The 24459-nt window shown below is 40.2% G+C and overlaps 1 protein-coding gene across 4 annotated transcripts in view; it reads left to right on the top strand.

The window, feature by feature from the left end:
* Window positions 1–24459, top strand: part of NPTN (neuroplastin) — a gene marked incomplete at both ends in the record, with an annotated part of 53838 nt that overhangs the window by 12911 nt on the left and 16468 nt on the right. For 2 of the 4 annotated variants that reach the window (XM_079700427.1, XM_079700426.1), the window contains 3 exons: window positions 10699–11046; window positions 16173–16344; window positions 19823–19917. In XM_079700427.1, the coding sequence (XP_079556553.1) occupies window positions 10699–11046; window positions 16173–16344; window positions 19823–19917 (615 nt within the window). The remainder of the gene's footprint in view (window positions 1–10698; window positions 11047–16172; window positions 16345–19822; window positions 19918–24459) is intronic. The other 2 variants (XM_079700429.1, XM_079700428.1) reach the window with 1 other exon arrangement.

The raw sequence follows: 24459 nt of genomic DNA, 5'->3' as shown, positions 1-24459 counted from the left end.
AGCTATTTGGAGCCTGACGCTTGTAATACTAAACTTACGGATTCCAAACTATTTCAGTAGAATAGCCTCCTTAGTCTTTGAGGTTAGCTTTCAATCTTAGCAGAGCAATGATCTTTATTTAGCATATTTATTTATTTTTGAAGTAACGTTGGAGCAGGTAATTTTGCTAGTACTGCAGTACTTTATTGCACCTTCAAAATTAGATTATGCTATAGAAGTGATATATTTTTATAGTTGTTACTTGAGTTAGAAATTTAGCAACATGATTTTTACTAGGAAACTCTGGTGTATGATTTTCTTTCAATTGCCCAGTGAATGTTTTGAAAGCTTTACATTTTCTTGGTTCGTGTAAAATGTTTTAGAAGCATATACATCTTATCGTACATCTTGTTTTCATACTTTAGCAGCAGAAACTGTTTTTTTTAACTTTCATTTTTCTTTAGTAATTAACACAATTGATCTAAATGGTTAAAGCAATACCTGTGCTTTATTTCTTTGTTCCTGTCCTCAGATTCTTTTGTTCACCTTTGTTTTCCTCCACAATATGATTTTGAGCCCTATGTTTTACTGATATGTATATATTATTTTTGTAAGGTCTAGCCCCCACCCCCAGTTTCTCCTATCTCAACTTTAGTGTCTTCTTACCCATATATCTACTTGGTCCTGTCCTTTCTGGTATCTTCAGTTGTTTCTAGATAAACATTTGGCACTTTTAAATTCTTTGTCCTGTTTTATTTGACTCCTTTTGAGGGGCACAGAGGTAGCAAATTCTATTATACTTCTAATAGACAAAATTTAGCTTAATTGACTGATATTTTTGAGCTGTGTGTTTGCATATTGTGACTTCTGGGTATTTTTGCTTTTCCTAGTAGCTGTTTAATGGTTTTCTTTATATGGAGATTTTTCTAACATGCTTTTTAAATCTTTTAATCCCCACAGGGTCATAATGTCCACATTTCTCAGAAACAGCTTAGCTAGGCTTCGAGGCCTAGTTACAAAGGAAGTTAATTCTTGAAGGAACTGAGGACATCAAGGCAGAAAGAATTCCAGGCAGGCAGCTAGTAATGAATATTGATTGTGAACTGTGTGAGGTGTAGTTGGTGTGGGCTGGTAAATTTTAGTGCTTTAGAGGTAACCCTGCAAGGGTACCTCTTATTGTGGAGTGCACATGAAACATTCTGGAATGTATGCCCATGGAGCATATAATTTGCTACTCTGTGGCAGGTAGACATTAAAATTCACTTATGGGGTGGGGGTAGTGTTAGGGGTAATCAGATTTTACAGCTGTAGGATGAAAGGGCAAACTTTGATAAGCATTAAAGAAAAAAAAACTCATTAGAGTATACAGAGTAGTAGTTCTTAACTCTAGAAACAACATTAAACTATAGTGAAAACTGCTCAGAAATAGCCAGAAGTACGAGCTTGTTGGCATTTGTATTTCAGTAACAGGTATGTAAATTTTACCAGCTATTTAAAGTCAGAATGGGAAAGAATTTAAGTGGAATGTGTTTTTAGTAGTGTCTTAAGAGTGTCACCTTACCATTCTGCAACACTATCCATTTGTCACTGAAAAAGCTCAAGAATTGTATCAAGTCTTAAACTCTCAAAATACACCATTGGAAAAACTTGACAAGGCCCAGTAGTACCAGGTGAGCCTGAGGTAACCAGATACATAAGCTTGTCAGCTGCCTCTGCCTAGAATTCAATGAAGTTTTCATCAGGTTGAACTTTAAAAGAATAAATATAGGTAACTACAGGAGGCATTATTAGCAGGCAGAGGGGATGACTCTTCCTACCTTGGATAGTGATTAAACAACATTTTGACATGGAATTATTTAATTTAAAATTTTGAAAAAGAAGGAAAGTTATTGGATTTTAAAAAATTAGGAAAGGACTTGCTTAACATGATAATTTCAAATTATACTTAGGTATTTTAAGTAAAATATTAAAGTTCCCCCTTTTACCCCTCAATTCCCACTCCTCAGGAATAAGCACTGTCAGTAGTTGTGTATCTTTTCAAAGCTTGTTCTTTGTAGATATGTCATTTACAGGCTGTAATGCTCTAGTAGTATTAATTATGTTATAATTCATCGTGATATTTATAGCCTTCATTTTTTGAGTATAGTAATTGGAGTGACAGATATTTTCATTTATATAAGTGTATGGAGCCTCTAGGATACATCTGTTGTTACTGTCACTGAAGGGAATTATGTTGATGACTGAATTCTTGATATAGAAATTGGCACACTGAGAGGACCTTTCTCATTCCAAACAGGGAAAAGCTTCATTAAATGGAAAAAGAACAATATATTGCTGTATTTTTATCCTCAGTCGTATTTTTTTGGTGGAAATCTTAAATGTTTATACATTTACTATTTAGCCATGTAAATAATTCCTGGGACCACTCCACTAATTTTTAATAGAAGCATTCTGTATACAGTTTTGCTATCCCTTTTCAACAGAAGCAGCAATAATTTTTGCTGGTGTTTGGGGCAGTAGGTAAGTAATATAACCTGATCCTCCACCTCATTGTGGAGGTGGAGGTACTACCTAATTGTGGAATTATGAGATAATGAAGACCCGAAACAAGATAAGAGTACAAATGAGAAGTAATTATGAAAGAAGAGAATAGATTTAGATTGTTGACTGAATATTGGGATTTCCTGAGGAATTGGGGAAGGAACAGATTTTAGTAGATGGAACATTAGTGAACAGGAATCAGGAATTTTGGATTCTGGTGAGGGTTGGAAACTACATTACAGCCTCTTTGGACCATGGTATATCTAAGTGTTAGATTGGGGCAAGAATTAGATTTAGGAACTTTCAACCTATAGCAGTAGAAAGTTTTTTTCTTTTTATTTAAAAAATAAGTCAAATCTTAATTTGTTAATTAGATAAATGTAGAGCTGTTTGGGGGAGAGGGAATCCTCTAATTGTTCCAAAGAATCCTTAGGGCTTAAGGAGCAGGGTTTTAAAATTAATGAAATGGATGACCCCTTTGTAGACCTACTAATGAAGTTTTTGCACAAGGATGTTTTTGGTTCACAGTCCACTTGGGCAGTCTTGATATCTGCTTGAAAAAGGTCTTGTGGATACTTTGCAAGGTAGATGATTAAAATATTTATACTAATACATGTGTCCACGGTTGAAAATAAGACCAAAAGAAAGATGATCCCTTTAAGGCAGAATCTATCAAATAGCACAAAGATAATATCCTATGCAAAATGGACTTGGTAAACTAATTTTTATTGCAATGTTTGTCAGCTTCTCTGTGAGAAAGAGCTACCTGTCATTTGTCCTGAGTTTTGAAATCCAGGAATATGCACTCGATAGGAGAAAACAGAGATGTGCTATTGAGACCCTGCTTGGAAAAGGATTGAAAGTACTATTATCTTTCATCGCTTGGTGGGAAGAAAATCTTAGGGGTAGCAACCACCTTGAAGATCTGCCAGTAAGAACTGGAGATCTACTATTAAGTTCCAGTTTACTAGTTAGGAATGCCAGCTTAAAACAGTAAGTCACAGTTAGTAATGTCAAATACTTTTTAAACTCACAGGCCCACATAGAAGTTCCGTAGAGGTAAGTTAGATAATTGGGGGTGGTGGTGTAGTGATAAAAGCCTGAACTGGTAACGGTGATGAGAAAGAAGTATAATAGAACATGCTGTGTGACAGTCATTCTAAGATAAAATGTTTTTGAATTAAATAATGTATGTAAGATATTATTTAGTTCTAATTGTCCATAGTAAACAAAATATTGCTATTAGTCAGGTCGTATAGTGTTTTGAGCTCTGGAATTATAACTGCCAGGGTGTGCATCCTGCCTCTGCACATCTGTAGAGTGACAGTACAACCTTAAGGGTTATAATTATATAATATACTTTGCACTATGCCTGACATATATGAATGATCAATAAAGCTTAGCTGCTGTTATAATAATTCGGTTTCAGAGACGTTCAGTTATGCGTTTGGTAATCTTTTTGGAATGTTCTTTTTAAAAAAAAAAGTTAGAAAATGTCCTACTTCCTGCCCCTTCCCCACAGATGTTTTTCTTAAAGGTTATCTTTTCAAAGAAAGAGATTTTTAGGCTGTTTATTTTTTGATTCTAGGAGGTTTACAGGGAATCTGAACTTCCTTCTTTTTTAGAATTGATGATGGGTAGCATCATTACCTAATTTGAAAAAGAATGGGAAAGTTGCATTCTAACTAAAGTAAAATTTCAAATCAGAAATCTGTTTTACACTCAATTTTTATTTCTTTGCCTATTAGTATTAATGGGTGCATAGCAAGAAAACAAACAGACATTAGGGATTTGATTTTTTTTTTGTTTGTTTGTGGTACGCGGGCCTCTCACTGTTGTGGCCTCTCCCGTTGCGGAGCACAGGCTCCGGATGCGCAGGCTCAGCAGCCATGGCTCACGGGCCCAGCCTCTCCGTGGCATATGGGATCCTCCCAGACCGGGGCACGAACCCGTATCCCCTGCATCGGCAGGCGGACTCTCAACCACTGCGCCACCAGGGAGGCCCTTGATTTTTTTTTAAATAAAAAGTAACTTCTATGAAATCTCTGGTAAATTCAAATATGCCATAGTCTAGTCTCCTAGAATTTATGATTCTCTTGATATTCAGAAACATGGCTCTGATATGAAAAACTCCCCTAGTCAAAGAAAGATGGTTTTATTTATTATACTGTTCATTAAAGTACTCATAATTACTAGTACATTTTAAGTTGTTAATAGGATGAAATTTAATGAAAGGGTTTTAAGCTTAATCCTTGGTTAATGAGAATTGTGTTTCTCAGCACTCTTTTAACAAATATTATTGAGTATAATATGTATAGCAAGGAATTGTGGGGATACAAAATTAGAGACATATCCTGGTTTCTAGATGATTTATAATTTGTTAAAATATACTCTTTCTCACAAACACATTATTGCCTCATGCATCGTCATGGATTTATAGAATACTGTATTTCAATTAATTGAGCATTTATAATATATAGATTTACAGAATATTGGAGCTGAAAGGACCTTAGAAATCATCTGTTCCAATCTTCTAATTATACACACAAGGGAACTGAGGTTTCATATTTTAATATATATGTTATATAGAGTGTTACATATAACCCATGTTATTAAATGGAACGTTTTCTATACAATATTTCATTTTTAAACATTTATTTATTGATTGATTGATTGATTGATTGCTGCATTGGGTCTTCGTTGTGGTGTGTGGGCTTTTCTTGTGGAGCATGGGCTCTAGGCGTGCGGGCTCAGTAGTTGTGGCTCATGGGCTCTAGAGCGCAGGCTCACTAGTTGTGGCTCACAGGCTTAGTTGCTCTGTGTCATGTTGCATATTCTTGGACCAGGGCTCGAACCCGTGTTCCCTGCATTGGCAGGCAGATTCTTAACCACTGCGCCACCAGGGAAGACCCTCTACACATTCTTATACTTTTTTTAAAGTCACAATTTAAATTGATATGTCTAGCATTTTATTACCATGCAGTTTGGCATTCATTTTTGAAACACTATCAGAGAGTACCTGATAAAACATTCTAGAGAGTCAATCTTGGCCTATTCTGTAGCAGGGTTTATAATTTTGCTAGATATGATAACACTTTCAGACTAGTAAGTAGAGAGCTACCTTTTTCAAATACTAGGATTCATTAATCTTTGTATACTCTCTTTTGAAATCAAGGCAGTAGGGTTTGATTATATACTGCATACTTTACAGTTAGGCAAGAGATTCTGGTTAATGGGAAAATTATCTGAACCAAGGGTGGCATAGCTACCAAATAATGGTTGGAGAATGGGGTTGAGGATTTATCAGTTTTGATAGAGGAAAAAAAAAAAACTAAGGAATTTGGAGGAGCTTTTGTAAGACTAGATACATTTAAATTTGAGGCATAGCTATTTAACAATCAAAGGGGTTCTTAGAAAATTATTGCTCAACGTTCTTGGGAAAAGTTTGTAAATCACAAATATACTGTGTTTAGAATTGGAGGTTAATTGACCTAGAGCTTTACTCTGGGATAACTCCACTCTAATTGCTTGATCTTATACAACACAACCTCCAGGTTTCCCGAGGTAGGGTGATCATAATTCTGTTTGTGCCTATTGTAACAAAATTATTCATAACATCCCTTTCCTTCTTAAAAGTGTTCTCGTTTTGATGATAAATTATCAGGTTACTTTACCCATAAATGTAATATCTGCCCTCGAGTACTTAATGTGATGAACACATATGAAACTTCCTCCTGTACTGGGTAAGATTCTTTTCCTTAAGCTGGGAGATTTCTGTTCAGTGGAGTTAGGAGGGCATTAATAAAGATAGCCTAGTGGAGATCAGGGTGATCTCAAGGTTTAAGACGATTTATAGGCTAGAAAAGAGCCCTGTGTTTTCTGTTGCATCAGAAACACAACATAGGTGGATGTTACTTAGCTTGTCTGGGCAAAACTGAATTCTCATTGCTCAAAGGTAGTTGTGCACTTATGTATCATTAAAAATTTTATCTGCAGTCAGATACACTCAATCCCAATGGCAAATAAATCTCAGTACATAATTATAAGTATTTTCAGTTAGTATATTTAATTTTTTTAATAGACTTTATTTTTTAGAGTGCTTTTAGGTTTTCAACAAAATTGAGCAGAAAGTAGAGTTCCCACATATCCCCTGCCCACACGCACACTTACAGCCTCCTCCACTAACACCATCCCTACCAGAGTGGTACATTAGTTACGGTTGATGAACCTACGTGGACACATCATTATCACCCAAAGTCCGTAGTTTACGTTAGAGTTCATTCTTGGTGTTGTACCTTCTACAGGTTTTGACAAATGTATAATGCTATATATCCACCATTATTACTAGAGAATAGTTTCACTGCCCTAAACATTCTTTGAGGTCCACCTATTCATCCCACCTCCCCCTTAGCCCCTGGCAACCAGTGATCTTTTTGCCGTTTCCATAGTTTTGCTTTTCCCAGAATGTCATATAGTTGGAATCATATAGTATGTAGCCTTTTTTAGATTTGCTTTGTGCATTTAAGGTTCCTCCATGTCTTTCCCTGGCTTGATAGCCCATTTCTTTTTAGCACTGAATAATATTCCATTGTCTGGAAGTATATTTAATTTTAAGAAAGTGTTATTGATAGCCTGTTTCTAGATAGGCTTACTAAATTTACCACAAGAAGGATCTTAGTTCTTTTTAACAACAGATTGAATGTATGTTAAACTGTTAAGTTTTATAAAAATTTCAGGTGCTGCCCTTTATTAATTTGGCCACTGACCACACCACCAGAGAATTGTCTGTAATTTGGCCACTGACCACACCACCAGAGAATTGTCTGTAATGTCTTTTTTAAATTCTTTCCTATGAAGCCAGGGTTTTAAAGAGAAGAGTGGTGGAATCATCAGCACTATGGGGAAGTCTTGCTTCTGAACCATCTTTTGTTTTCTCACTCTTCTCTCCCCCTTCCCCAACACACACACACACACACACACACACACACACACACAAACAAACAGAATTGCTTTAGGACCTCTTTGATTCTTGCTGTCCTATCTCCATTCTTTAATAGAATTATAATTTTAAGGAGTTCATGATTGTAGTGTGCTACACATTCCAGTGGAGGGGTCCTGACTTTTCATAGCCAGAAATTACATACAATTAAATACATTTAAGTGGTGACAAAAATATCTGTAACTTCAACTACAAAAAACTTTCCTGGCCCAGTGAGGCGCATTGACTGCAATTGTGAAAAGTGTTAGGAGACCATGCTTTGGCTTTGGACACACCTGGATTCCAGTCCAGACTCTTTCACTATTAGCTTATAACTGTGGGAAAAGTACTCAACTTTTTTGGGCCTTAGTTTCCACATCTTTAAGGGGATTATAATGGCACCTGTGTCATGTTGTGAGGATTAAATGAGATCATGTAAAAGTGCTTAGCACATCCTCTAACACATAACACATACTTAGAAAATATTACCTGTTGATATACATGTCTAATGATAAGTAATACTAGTAATAGCTGTCAAAGAGAGCACAGATAGATGTCTGTTAGTGTTTAAGGGATTTTTACTTTGGTTTTTAGATAAGTTTGCTTAAATATATATCATATAATTTACTAATTCAAAGAACATTTTCAGCTTGGTCCTCTTGTCCTGTGTGCAAGTAGAAAACTGAATTAAATCAGATCAGTATTCCTTCTTCCTTAGGAGTGTCTTGTCCAGGGGTTGCAGTGTCAGTTTGAGTGACTTTCTTGGTTCTCTGCAGTGGGGAATTGTGTTCAGACTGTGTCTCAGCTACCTTTGAATTGTGGTGTGTTGGGATTTGTGATTATATTGGAATCGGATGGTTTCTTGGTGTTCCTGGACATACTTGCAGGCATTCCTTTTATGTTAGCGTGGTTAGTAGATTGGATGAACAGACTTAAATCTAAGCTTGATTTGAAGTTCAATTCAGAAGAAGGGAGAAAAAATACAGAACAAATCCACTAGCAACATATTTCTAGAGCATAATCAATCACAGCATTCGAGAGGACATAAACTCCCCCAGTTCACAGAGAATGTGAGAATAAGCATTTGTGATTTCCACTTAATGATCAAGAATATGATTAAAACAGTAATACTTTTTACTGCTCTCTAGGGATTTACTGATAACCAGTTTTCTTTAGTGATTGAACCAGTAGTAAAATGAACAAAACCAGCTTCCTTCTCTCTGTATGTTAGTTGGCATTGACTTTGACCGGTGGGCAGGTGGCAGTTTGTAAGACTAAAACATAGCTGCTTGGGTACCCCTTTATCTGGAAGTGAGCTCAGCTTTTCTTGCAGGGGCTTTGTGTCTCCCTTCTGGAATTCTAAAACTTCCCCTGCATCTGAGAATGATATCTTTTTGGCTTCTTGGGGCCTCTCATAGCTAGTTCCTTTCAAGGAACTGACATTGCATCTCAAAAGGTAGTTTAGAGTGGCATTTGAAGGCAGAACAGTTAATCTAAGGCTGTTAATTACTGCTTCCTGTCCTTCCCAGACTCTGAATCTTTTATGAATTGAAAGACTAGTATGAATTTGTGGAGTTCTTGACCTCTACTTGAGTAAGTGTAGTACCTCCCTTAGGGTTCTGAGGTCCCTGGTGTAGAGTTTATCTCCAAAGGCAAATACTTCTATGGATATAAACAGAAAAATTTCCACTTAGGAACCTGCATTTTCAGCCAGCCCCATTATATCCTTGGCTTTTGGTCTGTAGGAAAACTTCCATTGAATTCATACCCCTCCTGTGAAATATTCTCAACCTGATGTTGGTAGATACTGGCCCCACTCTGCTCATTGCAGAGGATCTGGCTTGGTCCCAAGAGTGACTCAGAGTACCCTCTTTTAGCTTCTCACCTGTACTTTAGATACTGAATTACCTTAGCCTGAATTGGTAAAAATGCTGAATGAACCCTTGGTGGTGGAGTAAATGGGTGAGAGAGAGTATGCTTGCACTGTGATATGAAGCCCACTCCAAGTTCTTCCAGTAAGTCTGGATTTTTTTTCACTCTCTTTTTGCCATTGCCACCTTGTCTTATGGAAGTGTAACCTCAAGCAAATTATGGGCCATTGGAAGTAGGCATCAACTTTTAGTTCCTGGGCAGTGCCTGGCAATGTTGTTGAGGCCTAGCCTTCACCATAGAGTTTAGTTTAATTCATCATTGTACAGTTCTCATTCTTTTTGATCTGGCCTCTAGGAGCCAGGCAACTAAATTATGTGAAGAGAGCCTGTCACATGCCATGGTTATTTTTTTGTTTTGTTTTGTTTTTATTTTTGTTTTTATCCCATAGTTATTTTTAAGACTGACTTTCCAGGAGATTTTTCTAGTTGTATAAATTTATGGGATTATGGAGGGCATAGTCCCTCCAGACACTGGCAATGAGTTGAGTTACTGTTACTGTTGGTTCTATTCCTGAGCTGACCCCCATAGTATTTCTTACTCTGAAGTACAGATTGTTTTGCTCTCCTGTGCCTGAGGGTCTGCATTAAGGTAGCGGCTGCTTCACAGACAATTGGGTTGTTTGCCCTGGGCCCAGGGAAGAAGAGGATGTGGGGAAAGTCTAACCTGAATTCAGGATAGGATCCTGCATGAGAGAGAAATTTGCTAGCCTTTCAGTTGAAATTTGGACTCTGACTCCCAAAAGAAGGTGTCACTAGGTCAGTTAACACTTCTTGTTGTGACCCATAAAAGACATTGCATCTCTAACAAGTGTTCACCCATCCAAAAGAGAGATCCTGACTTGCATATAACCTGTTGCCACTTCCGGTTATCTTTCATCACTTGCCTGAGTTTGGAAAGGTAATGGTTTGTGCTCTAAGGAAATAGATTTCCCGAGACCCGAGGCTTTCTCATTCCTACTGGCTGGGCCCATTGCTAAAACGCTTTCCAGTGGGCTTGCTTCTGCCTGGCCAGCACCTGGGCTGCCCCAGCTTGTAATTAGCCTGCCTTTGCTTCATAAGCTTCCCAGGGTGGTTCTTCTTCTAAAAGCTTGTATGAAATGCTGTTTACTGTCTCTTTATAGTTTAAAAATGAATCCTTTTTGTTCTTTGCAGCTCATTTGCTTTTTTCTTTTCTTTTTTTTCTTTTCTTTAAATTACTATTAACACCTGTTGATTCTTTTTTTTTTTCTGATTGGCCTGTCACTGCATTCCTGCTCCCCCTCCCTCTAGCTGGGTTTGTCAAGTCGCCCATGTCAGAAACTAAGCTCACTGGGGACGCCTTTGAGCTGTACTGTGACGTGGTCGGGAGCCCCACGCCAGAGATCCAGTGGTGGTACGCAGAAGTCAACCGGGCAGAGTCTTTCAGACAGCTGTGGGACGGTGCTCGGAAGCGCCGTGTCACCGTAAACACCGCCTACGGGTCAAACGGCGTGAGTGTGCTGAGAATAACCCGGCTCACCTTGGAGGACTCTGGGACTTACGAGTGCAGGGCCAGCAACGACCCCAAGAGGAATGACTTGAGGCAAAACCCTTCCATAACATGGATTCGAGCCCAGGCCACCATAAGCGTCCTTCAGAGTGAGTCCAGCACCCTACAGTAGTAGTACTGTAGTCACTAGAGGTGGCCCGATGACCCTTCCCTTCTGCTTCCTTTCCCTCTTCCCTAGTATGATCACTCACCCCACCCCTTGTCTTCGTTTTTTCAAACCCACGATCCTTCTGGTTGTAGTGTATGAAAATATTTGTGGCAACTTTTTTTTTTTCTTCTTTGCTGTCCTCTTTACCTCCCTTATCCCCCAACCCTTCTCTGTGTCTTTCTCCTCAGGAACAAAGAACTTGGGGAAATTTGTGATTGTCCAAAATCATCTGCATTGGGAAGAGGTGGGGAGGGAGAACTGGGGAGGCTAACAACAAGAAAAAAAAAAAAAACACTTAAAACTCACAAAACCAGGCAGTCAAACCAGCATAGTGTTGAATTGTTTCTTTCCCTCTACTTTAATTTTGTAGTAGGTTTTCTGCTATCCTTTTGCTGATTTATTCTCTGGTGCCTTTCTATTTTTATTTCTCTCCCCAGCCTCACTACTTTTTATTTCTTCTGTGCATCTGTTTGAAGCTCTCTGAGTAGCTACCTTCACCTCTATGGTTTTAAGTTTGTGTCTGCCCAGCCTCTTCCCTCACTGTGACTTAGTGTCATCCTGTTCTGTGATGGGAATGTTGCCCTGAGTGTGGTGTGGTGATGTGTTTTGGTTGTTGGGTGGCATGTAAGCTTGGATATTTCCATAGTTCTAGCTCTTTTTCTTTTCTAGAACAGTGGCATGTGCTTCTCTGATAACAGCCCTCCACTGCAGCAGTATACTCCTCACTGGTCCTGCCCAGCTAGTCTCCTATTCTCTTAAAAGCAGCAGCCTGAGATTTCCTCCTTATGTCTTGCTGTTAGGAGCCAGGTGACTAAGCTGCAAAGTATTTTTTAAAACCCCATCATGCTGTTTCAAAGTCAGAGTTGGATCTGTTGACAGATAGTTTGACTCTGATGACTGACTGTTGGCACAGCATTCACTGCCACACTATCATTCCAGAGGCTGGCAACCCCAGAAATAGTTTGGAAGCCATTCACACTGGCCTTTCTTGTGTCTTAAAAAAGGAAACTAAATTCCAACCCTGTTCCTCTGTGTGGTAACAGTGAGCTGAGCAGTTGGCTCAGAATCCTTCCCTTCATCTGTAGTAGCAGGTACAAGTAAGACATCAGACACAGGAGCTTTTGTGGCCACCTCTTTCTGGATAGTGTCTTGCTGCTTGTATGGTGGGAAGGAGAGGGAAGGAGAAGCCACCACAGAGCCAGTGCTTCTGGCCAGAAAGAGTTCTGGCCCACATCTGTCCTTATTATAGTTGAGGAAGCATTCTCCATTTAATGGAAAGATCTTCTGGGTTTTTCACCTTCTTGTCAAGGACTCAGTAGGAGTCCCTAGAGCCAGTTCAGGCTTAAAGAACTGATTGATTTAGAGAGAGTAAATAAAAATAGTAAATTACATTTATGAGGATATTGGTAATAACACAGGAGGTAATCTGACATGGGCCTTGAATCTATATACTTCTATGGAAAATAGCAAGTTACTTGTCTGTTCTTTATAGCAACTCAGAAGATGCCTATGAAGAGGACTTAGAGTAGAGTTAGAGGCTGCTGCAGTTGGCACTGTTGAATTAGAGAACCTGCTTCTGGAAAGGGAAAAAGAAAACCTTGTCTATGTGAAAATGGGGAACATTAACCCAGTGATTTTTCTTTTATTTAACAATTTTTTCCCTTGCACGCCTCCTTCTCCTGCCCCCTTGCTCCTTTCCTTGTAAAAGCAGAATTACCCAAACGGCCACAAAGCTCTGCAGAAGTTTGTAGGCATGGACTGGGCTGAGCATTTGGTACTTGTACTTGCAGGAGCCAGACTCAGGTAGACTCATAGTTAAAAGGTCATGCCTTGGGGCTAGAAGAAGATGCGGCTTTGGGGTACCTACCTCTAAATCTCGAGAGTATACAGCAGTCTCCCAGTTTACTTAGAAATAAGCTTCCTAACTTTGGGGTGTCTGCATGTGGTTGAAACAAACCCTGGCTAGTTCAGACTCTCCCCAGACCTCCCCATCAATCAGTTGACGCTAGTTAACTGTTTTAGAGAGCCAGGCTTCTTTTTTTCCCAACACCCTGAACTCCACTCTAATTGGATTTTTTTATGATTTCAGCACCCTCAAGGACATTTGTCTCCAAGGGGAAGTTGAAATTTTCTATCTAAGAATGACCTCCTGGGCTTCCCTGGTGGCGCAGTGGTTGAGAGTCCGCCTGCCGATGCAGGGGACACGGGTTCGTGCCCCGGTCTGGGAAGATCCCACATGCCGCGGAGCGGCTGGGCCCATGAGCCACGGCCGCTGAGCCTGCGCGTCCGGAGCCTGTGCTCCGCAACGGGAGAGGCCACAGCAGTGAGAGGCCCGCGTACCGCAAAAAAAAAAAACAACAAAAAAAAGAATGACCTCCTGGCAGTAATGTAAGGCAGGAAGAGAAGCGTGCCCAGTTTTTAGGTTCTCTCTCTGTCCATAGCATGTTCTACATATGAATGATGGCTAGGGTAAGTAAGGGTCTCCTAACTAGTGCTTCTAAATAGGAGTAAGTGGCAGGTAAGAATTTTTGAGCTTCTCCTAAATGTTCATCTCTCTTGGACTGTCATGGGCAATGCTCAACCACCAGTGTTCGATCAGAAATAAAAGCCCCCCACCTTCATCCTGGTGCAGAATGCAGATGTGGCACCGAGGCCAAGGAGCTTGGTCTAGCACTGGTTTCCGTATATAGCAATTACAGGAGGAAGGTTACCCCACCCCACAACCCTCCTATGGTGCAGAATCATATTTAAACCTATTAAAATTATCGACTTGCTCGCAGCTGACTCTCTCCTGGATCTTAAACACTTAAGGGAAAAAGTGCTTTCCTTTGCCTTCTGAGAATTCTTGGCAGAAAGTCTACCAGGTTGCTTTCATCACCTTCTTAATCTCACTGAGCTGCAGTGGTTATTTGCATCACCACAGGTAAGAGTAGCATTTGCTTTGGCCTCCTTGTAATTGAAGCATCTGGAAGCTCTTGGCCTCAGAGTTTACCCTTTCTCAGTGCAGTCTGAGAGGAAGAACCAGAAGGCGAGTCCCAAATGGGACAGAAAATAAAATTGAATAATAAAAATTCAGTAAAAACCTAAAAGTGTGTTTGGGTTTTAATGTTGCCTTTATATTTTTTTAATTTCTGTGGAGTACTGGTTCTCTCTTTTTATCACTTTTGTTTTTGCTTGGTTTTGATTTTCCTGAAATTGTGGTGCTTTCTGCCGATGGTGTGTGTGTGCGCCTTCCATTGCAGGGTTTGCAGCTGTTCTGCTCGACTTAAGGCCCAGGGATTTGGCTTCTGTCCAGTGTGTTTTGGAAACCATGGGACACCACTGCGCTAATGTTTACATGCATCTGCTTCTGTCTTAGTGGCTGCTATGCCTCCATTATCTGTACATAGAGACCCTGTTTGATGTTACAGATAAGGACCAGTGCTGAATGAAAGATAACCACTATCCTTTTGCCAGAGTTGGAAAATAATTAGAACCAATTTAGTTGAGCAAACTTGAGGATTTGCTTTATTTATCACAAGTTTCTTTGACGATATGAGCTCTACAATCAGAAATGTAACATTGATTAGGAGGTGCTTGGGCATTACATTTTTCAAGTGTCCCATGACGTCTCCGTCCTCTCCTGCTTCCTGCACAATGAACAAAGCTTAGTTCCAGTGAAGGGAGAGAGTTTTGTCTTAAAGAGTTAAGAGTCAGCACTATACTTTATAAAATGTTGTCAGGGAGCTGCTACAGAGTTGTAGACAGGAAGTAGCCAGGTGCAGGGAAATGGGAAGTTAGTCAAGGATTTCTGAGAAAGAATTGGAAAAAAAGTAAGAGAGCAAATACCTCTGATTGTGGATTGGAAAAGATGGCTAGTTTTGACTTTACCTGAAAATGTTTGACCAAAAGTAGAAAAAGAACTAACCATGGGAAATGATTAAAGATAAATAACGACAAAAGACAATAAACAAACTTCAAGACTTTAATATAGTGATGGAATTCAAAGTGCTTTATGAACCTTCCAGTAACGGTATTGATATAGTGTGCCTTAAAAAATTTCTGCTCAATGTGTTATGATACTTGACTCAAATAGGTTATTTTTGTAGATACTAAACGAGTGATCCCAGGTTATCTAAGCCCAGGTAGAACCAGAAGATGAAGTATATAACTTGCCCTAAGGTGGAAGGTGTATGAGGGTGTTTTGGGGTTGGAGGAGGAGGGATAAAGAATTCGGTCAGATGTGTTTTCTAGGCCCAGCTTTGTCACTAATAATAATTATGGCCTTGCACAAGTCATTGTACCTTTCTAGCTCTTAAAGAGTGGGATTCATTGAACTCTTAAGGGCCTTTCAGCTCTAAAATTCTAGGAGCCCATCATACCAACATATACCACATTCTAGTTGTGATTATCTTAGAATGGAAAGTGTTTTAAAGTGCAATTCTGAAAAAATTTTGTCTTTGGAGTAAAATATGGGCTGGAGAGAAGAACTTATGGTTCCTTAACAGTTTTCTCTCGGCAAAATTTGGAAAATGCGATAGACTTTCAATAGGAAATTTGCTTTTAGGATCTACATTGTCTTTTTCTGCATAATTAATGGCCAGGCTGTTTTGCCATAGATTTATCAGATTTAAATGTGGGAAAAGCCATACATGCCTAATTATAACTATTACTGTTTCAAGGCAGGAAGTTTATTAGTTATCTAAATGATATTGCCTTTGTCTTCAGAACTGCAAAATGGAGCCTGATTTTCTAATTGAAGCCGAATTGGTTGGTGGTTCTTATCTCATAAAATGGTGGTATTCAAAAGCGTAAGTGGATTGTTGCCAGTGCAAGCATCCATAATACTCCCATTCTTTTCACGTCTAGGCCAACTGGTCTTCAGGCTGTTGTCTGCGCTAGTGGTCATTTGCTTATAATCATTGTTTTTCCTTTCTTGACTTCCTCCAAAGTGGCAAAGTGAAATTCCTCATGTGGTCCTGTCTGCCCTCCCTCTTCTAGTCTCCCCAACCTACCCTATCCAACTCTCAGGCCAGGGCTGCAGAGCATGGAACTGTGGCTCCCTATCATTGTGCACTCTTATTACAGAGCCAAGGATTGTCACCAGTGAAGAAGTCATTATTCGAGAAAGCCCTGCGCCCTCTGTCACCCTGCAGTGTAACCTCACCTCCAACTCTCACACCCTTACATACAGCTACTGGACAAAGAATGGGGTAGAACTGACTGCCACTCGTAAGAATGCCAGCAACATGGAATACAGGTGAGAGGGGCTAGCAGCTCCTGGGAAGATGGGAGGGAACATGGTTGAGTTTACTTGACATTCATAATCTGTAATTATGCTATGTGGGAGAGACATGGTCCTCCCCTGGAGACTCTAATCCAGTATATCTGGGGTGAGGCCCAGGAATCTAGAAAGGATTTCTAATGAGTGGCCAGGTTTGAGAGCCATAAAAGATCCCTTCACTATGATGATAGAGCAGCTGAGAGCATCGGGAGTGATTTGCTTAGGGTAACAATGCTAGTCAATAAAAAAGCCACAATTAGAATGCAGGTCTCTTGACTAAATCCAGTGGTTTGAGGAATCAGATTGAAATCTGATCTAGGACTCTTAGAGCAATATCACCCGAAGTGATATTTCCGCTGAGTAGATTTCCTAGTGAATTACCTTTTAGGAGTGTTTATTATGACCATAACCTGATCAGGACCAGTGGATACAGAGCTCATTACTGATCTGGAAAAGGATGGTAGCCTGGAAATACCCTTTGATGAAAGGGGGATATTTGCTGGCAGAAGTTACCCAGCACCTGAAGATTTGGTCCTTTTTTGGAATATCTAGAACACCTGGTACCTCACCTTTCAGAATAGTTTGTTCCTAGTTGAAAAGGATCAGCTAATTCTATTTGGCAGGATGATGCAGTGCAAAGAAAGAGTGCACTGGAGTGAGACCAGGAAAACCTGTGTACCTAGTAGTAGCAAGGACATTCTGCAGTATTTTGCAGAATTGAAATCATTTCATACCCCTTATTTAATTGACCCACGTTAATTTGTGGATCCTCCTTTTTTTCGGGTAAGAAAACTGAGACTCAAAGAGTAATAATGCTTGACTGCTTTCAAGGCCACATGCTGTACCTAATAAGTTGCAGAACCAAGGCTAGGTTCCAGGTCTTCTGACTTTCTAGAATCTAGGTCATAGTTTTTTTTTCGTTTTTTATTGTTTGTTTGTTTGTTCTTCTGCTGTATTATACCATTTCGTGGCAAGGTAGTTAATCTCACTCCACTGTAGTTTCTTCTGATATAAAATTGGAAATATAGCCTCAGCTGTATCCTCATAGTTTGGAAAAGGTTAATCAAATAGAGATGCTGAGTGGAATAAAAGGCATCTATTCTTGGTGTGTCCATTAGTTTTACAAGTTTGTTTTTTTATAATACCTATTTCAAGGTACCACACGTCCAATCATGTTTCTCTTGGGTCTTGTACTATGTTACCCCCCAAAGCTTTGAACTGTAACTTTATGTAAAGTTTGAACCTAACTTTATAGAATGACTCTTCTTTTTTTTTTTTAATTGGAGTATAATTGCTTTACAATGTTGTGTTAGTTTCTGCTGTACAACAAAGTGAATCAGTTATATGTATACATATATCCCCTCCCATCTTGGACCTCCTCCTCCCACCCCCCAGTTCCTACCCATCTAGGTCATCACAGAGCACTGAGCTGAGCTCCCTGTGCTATACCACAGGTTCCCACTAGCTGTGTGTTTTATACATGGTAGTGTATTTTTCCTCAGCCTATTTGAAGCTCTCCGGGGGGTGTTCTGCATTGTCAGAGTTTTTCAGGGAATCTGTAGAGTAACAACTCACATTTTGTAGAGTAACGACTGATAAGTCCCTTGGGCCACCTAATAAGTCGGCCATGGAGCCAGTCTCAGACCCTGCTTCTGCTTAGCCTGTAGGGGACATGTTTGATTTGCTTTAGTTACTTCCCAATAGCTAGTCAAAGGAAATGTTGTGGGGAGATTTTGAGCCCGTAGGCATGGCCTCAAGTTTGGGAGTCATCTCTCAAGGAACTTACTGTAGTCAAGTCTAAGCCCTAAAGATATTGCTGCTGCTGCTCCTCCTCCTCCTAACTCTGAACATTGCTAAGAGCAGCTAACTGGTGTCTGTTTCCCTATTGGGAGCATGTTGATATAAGAATAGGCATTTGTGTCAAATTGAGAAGACTGTTGACGGCTCCTCTTAGACTCTTATGCTGCCATGGGTATGCTGAGACAGTCCTGTGGGTGGGCTATGTCTCTCCTCATCCATACTCTCTTCAAGTCTTTTTTGGGATGAACAGTAAGATGGATAAATGCATTTGGCCAGTGTTTGAGGTCAGGCGTTTTTCTCAGACGTTAGTGCAGTGGAGATTTGACCATTGCAATATCATATTTTAACCATTGAGCAAAAGAGTAGGAGCGAAATAATGTTTATTTTCTCATCTGGAAGCTGATGTTTCTCTGTTTTCTGTAATTACACACCAGCCTTTCTGCACGTTTGGGGGGATGTGTCTAGGCCAGCATGAACTGAGCTGATACGAAGCTGACCTTCAGGGCCAAGAAAGCTTGTTTAGGATCACCCTATAGGATTCAGAGGAAGTACTGTTCTCTTCATACACACTTCTTACAGTCCTTTCTATCACTCTGCTTAACTTGGTCTGGATCTGTGCATAGCTATTCACTCTTAAGTTTGTGTTCATTCACGTGTTTATTCATTTTTCTACTATATTCCAGGCACCAGGGTATGTGCTGTGTATAGAATTGTGTACCAAATAAACAGTGCCTATCTACATAGAACTTGGTCTGTAGGGAAAACAAACATTCATCAAGCAATCACATTAATAAATGATTACACATTGTGATAAGTGCTGTGAAGAATTACAGTGTAGTATGAGAGAGAATGTCAGGGAGAGGGATGTCACTTAGATTGGGGGGTGGAAGTGACATGTAAGCCAAGACTGATGGAAAAGGACTTAAGAGGCTAAGAGTGATGGAACGAGCATTCTATATAAAGGAGCATCTTGTGTCAGGGTTTTGAGGTAGGAACAAGTTCAGCACATTGAAAAACTGAAAAGAGACCTGTAGGGCTAGAAAGTGGCTGAAATGACACTAGGGAGGGGCCAGATCATGCAGGGCCCTGGAGTTCTAGCTGCACCTAAAAGTCTTAAGAATTGAGCTGCATCTCTGTGGCTGATGCTCTGATGACAGACTTTTTTCCCCATTATTCCTATGTCCTGTTAGTAGACTTATTGAAAGGCACGCTACTAAAATGCAGGGTAGGAAGAATACTACTACTAAAAGTCTTCAGGGAAGCGCAGAAAAAGATTTGCTTTTTTTCTGCTCTTATTTATTTGACTGGAACCACCAGGTGAGCAAGAACTTTCTGGTCATGGCTCCATCTTCTGTATCTAAGTGTAGATTATAGTAGTTTGTACAGCCCTCTCTTTTGATTACTTGCTTTGTAGTTTATTTCTCCCAGTAGACTGGAGCATCTTAATGTTAGGGACCTGTATTCCTGACACCCAATAAGAAGTAAATTATTAATACACAGAGGGAGGTTTTTGCTTTCAGTTAGGAGGAGGTGAGTTGCATGTCGGGGCACGACTTGGAGAGCAGGGTCTCTGGTTGCCCCTTTGATTCTCCTTTTGTTGTGTATTTTGACTGTTCCCAGCTTCCTTACTTGATTTTTCTTCTCATCTCTGCAGGATCAATAAGCCGAGAGCTGAGGATTCAGGCGAATACCACTGTGTATATCACTTTCTCAGTGCTCCTAAAGCAAATGCCACCATTGAAGTAAAAGGTACAACCCAACAGAGGCTGCGGTGTGAGCCTCTCACTCTCCTTCTGAGACGCTGACTTGGTCTGGGCTTCCAGTCTTTGAGCTTTTCTTGTTTTCATAATGGGAGGCAATATAATATTATGGATAGGACTGAAGGGTCAGGAGCTCAACTGCCCGGGTTTAAATCCAAATCCCATCATTCACTGTGTGACCGTGGCGAGTTATTAACTTCTCTATGCTTCTGTTGCCTCATTTGTAAAACCTAACACGTGGCACATGGGTAGGTTAGAGGGATTAAATAAGTTAATATAGTAGGTTGAACCATATGAAATTGCTGTTTTTGTAGTTCAAAAAATGTTTCAATTTTGGTAGCTTCATATGGTTCATCCTTAGGTAAAGCTCTTAGAGTAGAGCCTTTGAAGTATTATTATGTAGGTATCTCCAATGGGCCAGGATTTGGCAAAGTACAGTGTGCAGGGTGAATATAAACTCTTTGTAGGTAATTCATTAGAATTGTAATAAAAACTCTGGGTGCATGGCATCTTAAAGATGAGATTGCAGCTGAAGGTTGCAAGAAAGACCAATAGAACTGTAAGAGTCAGAGCTAACTAACGTTTAACCCAGCTTTCCTGTGTTATTTCAGAGAAGCAGCTGAGACCCAGAAAAGTGAAACCAGTAGCTCTCTGTCACACAGTGAGTTTGTGGCAGAGCTAGCATAGAACCCAGGTCTTGACTCCCATCCCTATGTTTTTCCATTTTATAAAATGACCATGGGGAGGCAGGGCTACTGTTTGAGGTCAGACTGAAGAGATGAGGATCTTTTTTAGTCCTTTTCATTTTGCTTAGGAAGGACAAACTTGTTCTCTAAATCTACAGGGTGATCCCTAGAAGCTGGAAGGATAAATTTAGGAAGTGGGAATGGCATATATAGCAGGTATTCAGATTTTCCTTAAAATATTTGGAAGACTAAAAATTCAGACTCAAGAAAATCTTAGACACAGTCAAAGTTTCTATTACATGTTGCTACTAAAGGAAAGTAGTGTCTTGGTGACACTTGCCCTAACTTGTGTCCTTGTTGACATAAGGATGGCCAGTGTCTCCTCTAGTGGCCGGATTCGATTCTAAATGCCTGAAGGAGTGGAGTCACTGTGGCATGGTTACAGTCCACACAGGCCAGAGAACCTAGGATTTGATCAACTCCGTGGCTTTTCTTGTAGAGATCTGGGTTTATCTCTGTTTTTGAAGAGTGCCATATTTATTCAACATGAGGATGAAGGTGTGATAAAGCGTTTTCTCTCAAGCCAGCCAAGGGCCCTTCCCCACCTGGATGAGCTGAGCTACGTGGGGAGACGTTTCACTCCTTCATATGAGATCTGAGGCCCTGCAACATTCCAGGCTAAGCTTTTGGCACAGAGTTCAAGTGCAGAGGGAATGGGATGGGTGAGGGAGGGAGAGTGTCTAGTGTCTAGTTAATCGAGGTCTCCAAGCCTAAAGGATAATTACATATAATTCGAAGTCTTGACTAACTCTAATCATATTGATCAAGCGTTAATGATTTCTAAGCAGCACTTTCAGGAATAGAAAGAGAGTTATTTTTCCATTGGTTTGTCTGCTCAAGAAGGTGAGGTTCTGATGGCCCCAAAGACATCTTGCCTCACGTTTTCTTTAGCAGATAAGAAGTGGTCTGGAGGCTGCAGTCAGGAGTGTCTTCTGAGGAAGTTACAACATGCACAGTATCTCACCATGTACTGTGCTCTGTTGCATTTGTACTGTACAGTAACCCTGTGAGGTGGATTGGGCAGGTGGTATTAATATCCTCATTTTAAAGAAGTAGACCTTAAGAGAATTCTGTTTTATATAGTCCTAAAACATATTCTGTGACTAGCTTGGGCAGACACATTAGTCTGTCAAGAAAATTCATATGGAATTCTAGTCTTTCTTCCTTCTCTCCCCTGACACCTGGATAGAGAACAGCTGAAAACTTAATGTCTTTTAGGTTAGAGATAGTTTGGTCTGGTAAAGACTGAACACTTGGATTTTCTTGTGTAAGTTCAGGAGGGTTTGCCATAGGCCCAGGATCACATTCTAAGCTAGCTCCCGATTATGGCTGGGGTAGAAAACTGCCTTGAATTTACAGTGGTATATGTGTTGTTCCCACAACATTTTCATATAAACTCTTGTTTCCTCAGTTCCTCTAGAGTGGGGTAAGAGACAGTTATCTTTTTATAGCTATAATGATTTAAAAACGCTGCTGAGTAATAGAGAGGCAAGAGGTGGTTGTACTCAAGAACAGAGAAATTCAAGGGGTTCAGGGAACATAAGTGACCTCTGCCAAAAGGAGTCTCTTGAGAATCTCCATTTGTGGTTTTAACTAAATCGACATTTCAGGGCAATATAATTCAGACCATACCTACATATTTCTTTAGCACTTATTCTACACTCAGCCCTTTTCTTCCCCACCTGGCTTTCCGTGCAGTTGAAAACTTCCCTGGGGTGTTGTTTGGGCTCAGCACTGTGGGGAGTGGAGGACTTAGGCTAGCCAGAGACTGGGCATTATATGTTACATGACTAAATCTTGAGTTACTTGTTATATACAAAAGGAAAGAAGGCTGAAGGAATCAGAGGGAGGGACACATATCTGGGAACAGACCTGAGGTGGCAGTGCTTTTCCACCTTAGCCTGTGGATCCCTGTCAAGAAAGGAATTTTGAGGATGGTCGTATATACATGTAGTAGGAAAGGCCTTGCACCTGAAGTAAGGTTGGTTGGTTTTTTCTTTCTCTTTTTTTAAAGGACAAGAATGAGGCACAGTATAAACAGGAAGATACTATTACTGTTGAGGATTACATTTCTTAGGTATTTGGCAGGTGACCTGAGCAGATGCTGGGGGAGGAAGATGGAGCAGGGCTGGCCAGGGGGAGAGGAAACAGCAATGACTAGACCTTGTGGGACCTCGGTCCTATACCCAGCTTCTCCAGGGATCTGCTGAGATAACTCTGGGGAGGCTTCTCTTTCCTTTTTGAGCTTTTTGACTCCTCAGAGGTTGTGTCTTCTGGAGACTCCACACCTTACCATACAGCATTTGTGAAAGAATAGGTGTTGAATTTTCTATCCCTGTAATTATTCAACTTTTCTAGCCCTTAGTCCCTCCCTCTTCCTCTTCCTTTTCTAAAATTAAAAAATGTGCTCACAAAAACAAGTTAAAGTTTTCTATGTAATTGACAAAGTTGAAAAGAGAAAATACCTCTCATGACTCCCAGACCCTATCCTCTGATTAATCCAGTAAACAAGGAGTTTGAGTTTTATTGCTGTTTTTAGAAAAGGGTTTTGGTGGTCAACAAGTCCTCTGCGACAGACATGCCATTGCCACTTGTGAAAGGTACATCCCAGCCCCAGGAAGGTTTGGGTCTGGTGTTTTATTAGGGCCATCATTATGTCTCCCTGCTCATTGGGCATTTCAATTGAATTTCAGTCTTTTGGTGGCTATGAGAGCCAAGATTGATCTTGTTTTTCTTCTCCCTACTTGTTAGCTTTCTTGCTATTTGAATATTATGACTAAATGTTAGGATTTCTAGAAGTGACCTTGCCCTGCATCCCTGTTTCCTACTCTGTTGCATGGCCTTACAACTGATATATCAAAGTTCAAACTGGCCGAGGCGGATGTATGGTGATGGTGACAGATATCATTATTAGGAGTAATAATACACCTCTCATGTTTGTACAGCACTTTCAGCATGCAGTGTTTTTGTGCTCATTTATTCGTTTGACAGGCAGCTAGTTTGACAGGTGAAGATGCTTAGAGGTTGTGACATAGTTTAAGTTCGAGCTGATGTCAAAGCTGGTTCTGTCTCAGAATTGCCCTGACTTGAAAAGTCTCTGAAAGCATAACAATAATATCTTGAAGCTGCTTGAACATTTTGAACATGAACCATAGCCCAAATAACCATACCTGTTCCTTCTTTTCTTCTCTTCAGGGTGCTACCCTGACCTACCTTAATAAGAATAAGAACAGCTAACGTTACTGTGTGCTTATTACTATGTGCCAGGCACATTACTTGTCTCTTTCCTCTCCTGTAGTCTTCACAACTCTGAGGTAAATGCCATTATTATCTCCACTTTCCAGGTGAGAAAATTGAGGCTCCAAGGGAATTGAATGATTTGCTCAGTGTGACATAGTCAACCAGTGGGGCCAGAATTCTCACCCAAGCACCCTAGTACCAGAGCCCATGTTCCTAAGCACTAAGCCACACCGCTGTGTTCAGCATATAACAATGTAAAGGTCTTAGACTGACAGAAGAAATGGGTTCTAATCCTGGCCCTGCCATTATAAACTTGCTGTGGCCCTGACTAGTCACTTTCCTTCCTTGGGCCTCAGATTCCCCAAGTGTATGATGAAGTAAGATGAGATAGATGACCTTGAAGGTTTTGTAAGGCTCTAAAGGTCTGTGGTTCCCTTATATGGACACAGATGAGAGGTTGGGTTAGTGAAGGAAACAATTTCTAAGCTTCTTTTCCTAGTAGTAGTGACTGTCAGGTTCTTAACTTTGAGACTGTCACCTCAGTG

The sequence above is a fragment of the Hyperoodon ampullatus genome, assembly GCF_949752795.1.
Source record: "Hyperoodon ampullatus genome assembly, chromosome: 3".
NCBI lineage: Eukaryota > Metazoa > Chordata > Mammalia > Artiodactyla > Ziphiidae > Hyperoodon > Hyperoodon ampullatus.
Note: the sequence above shows the minus strand (reverse complement) of the source record. Positions and strands in the feature narration are given on the sequence as shown.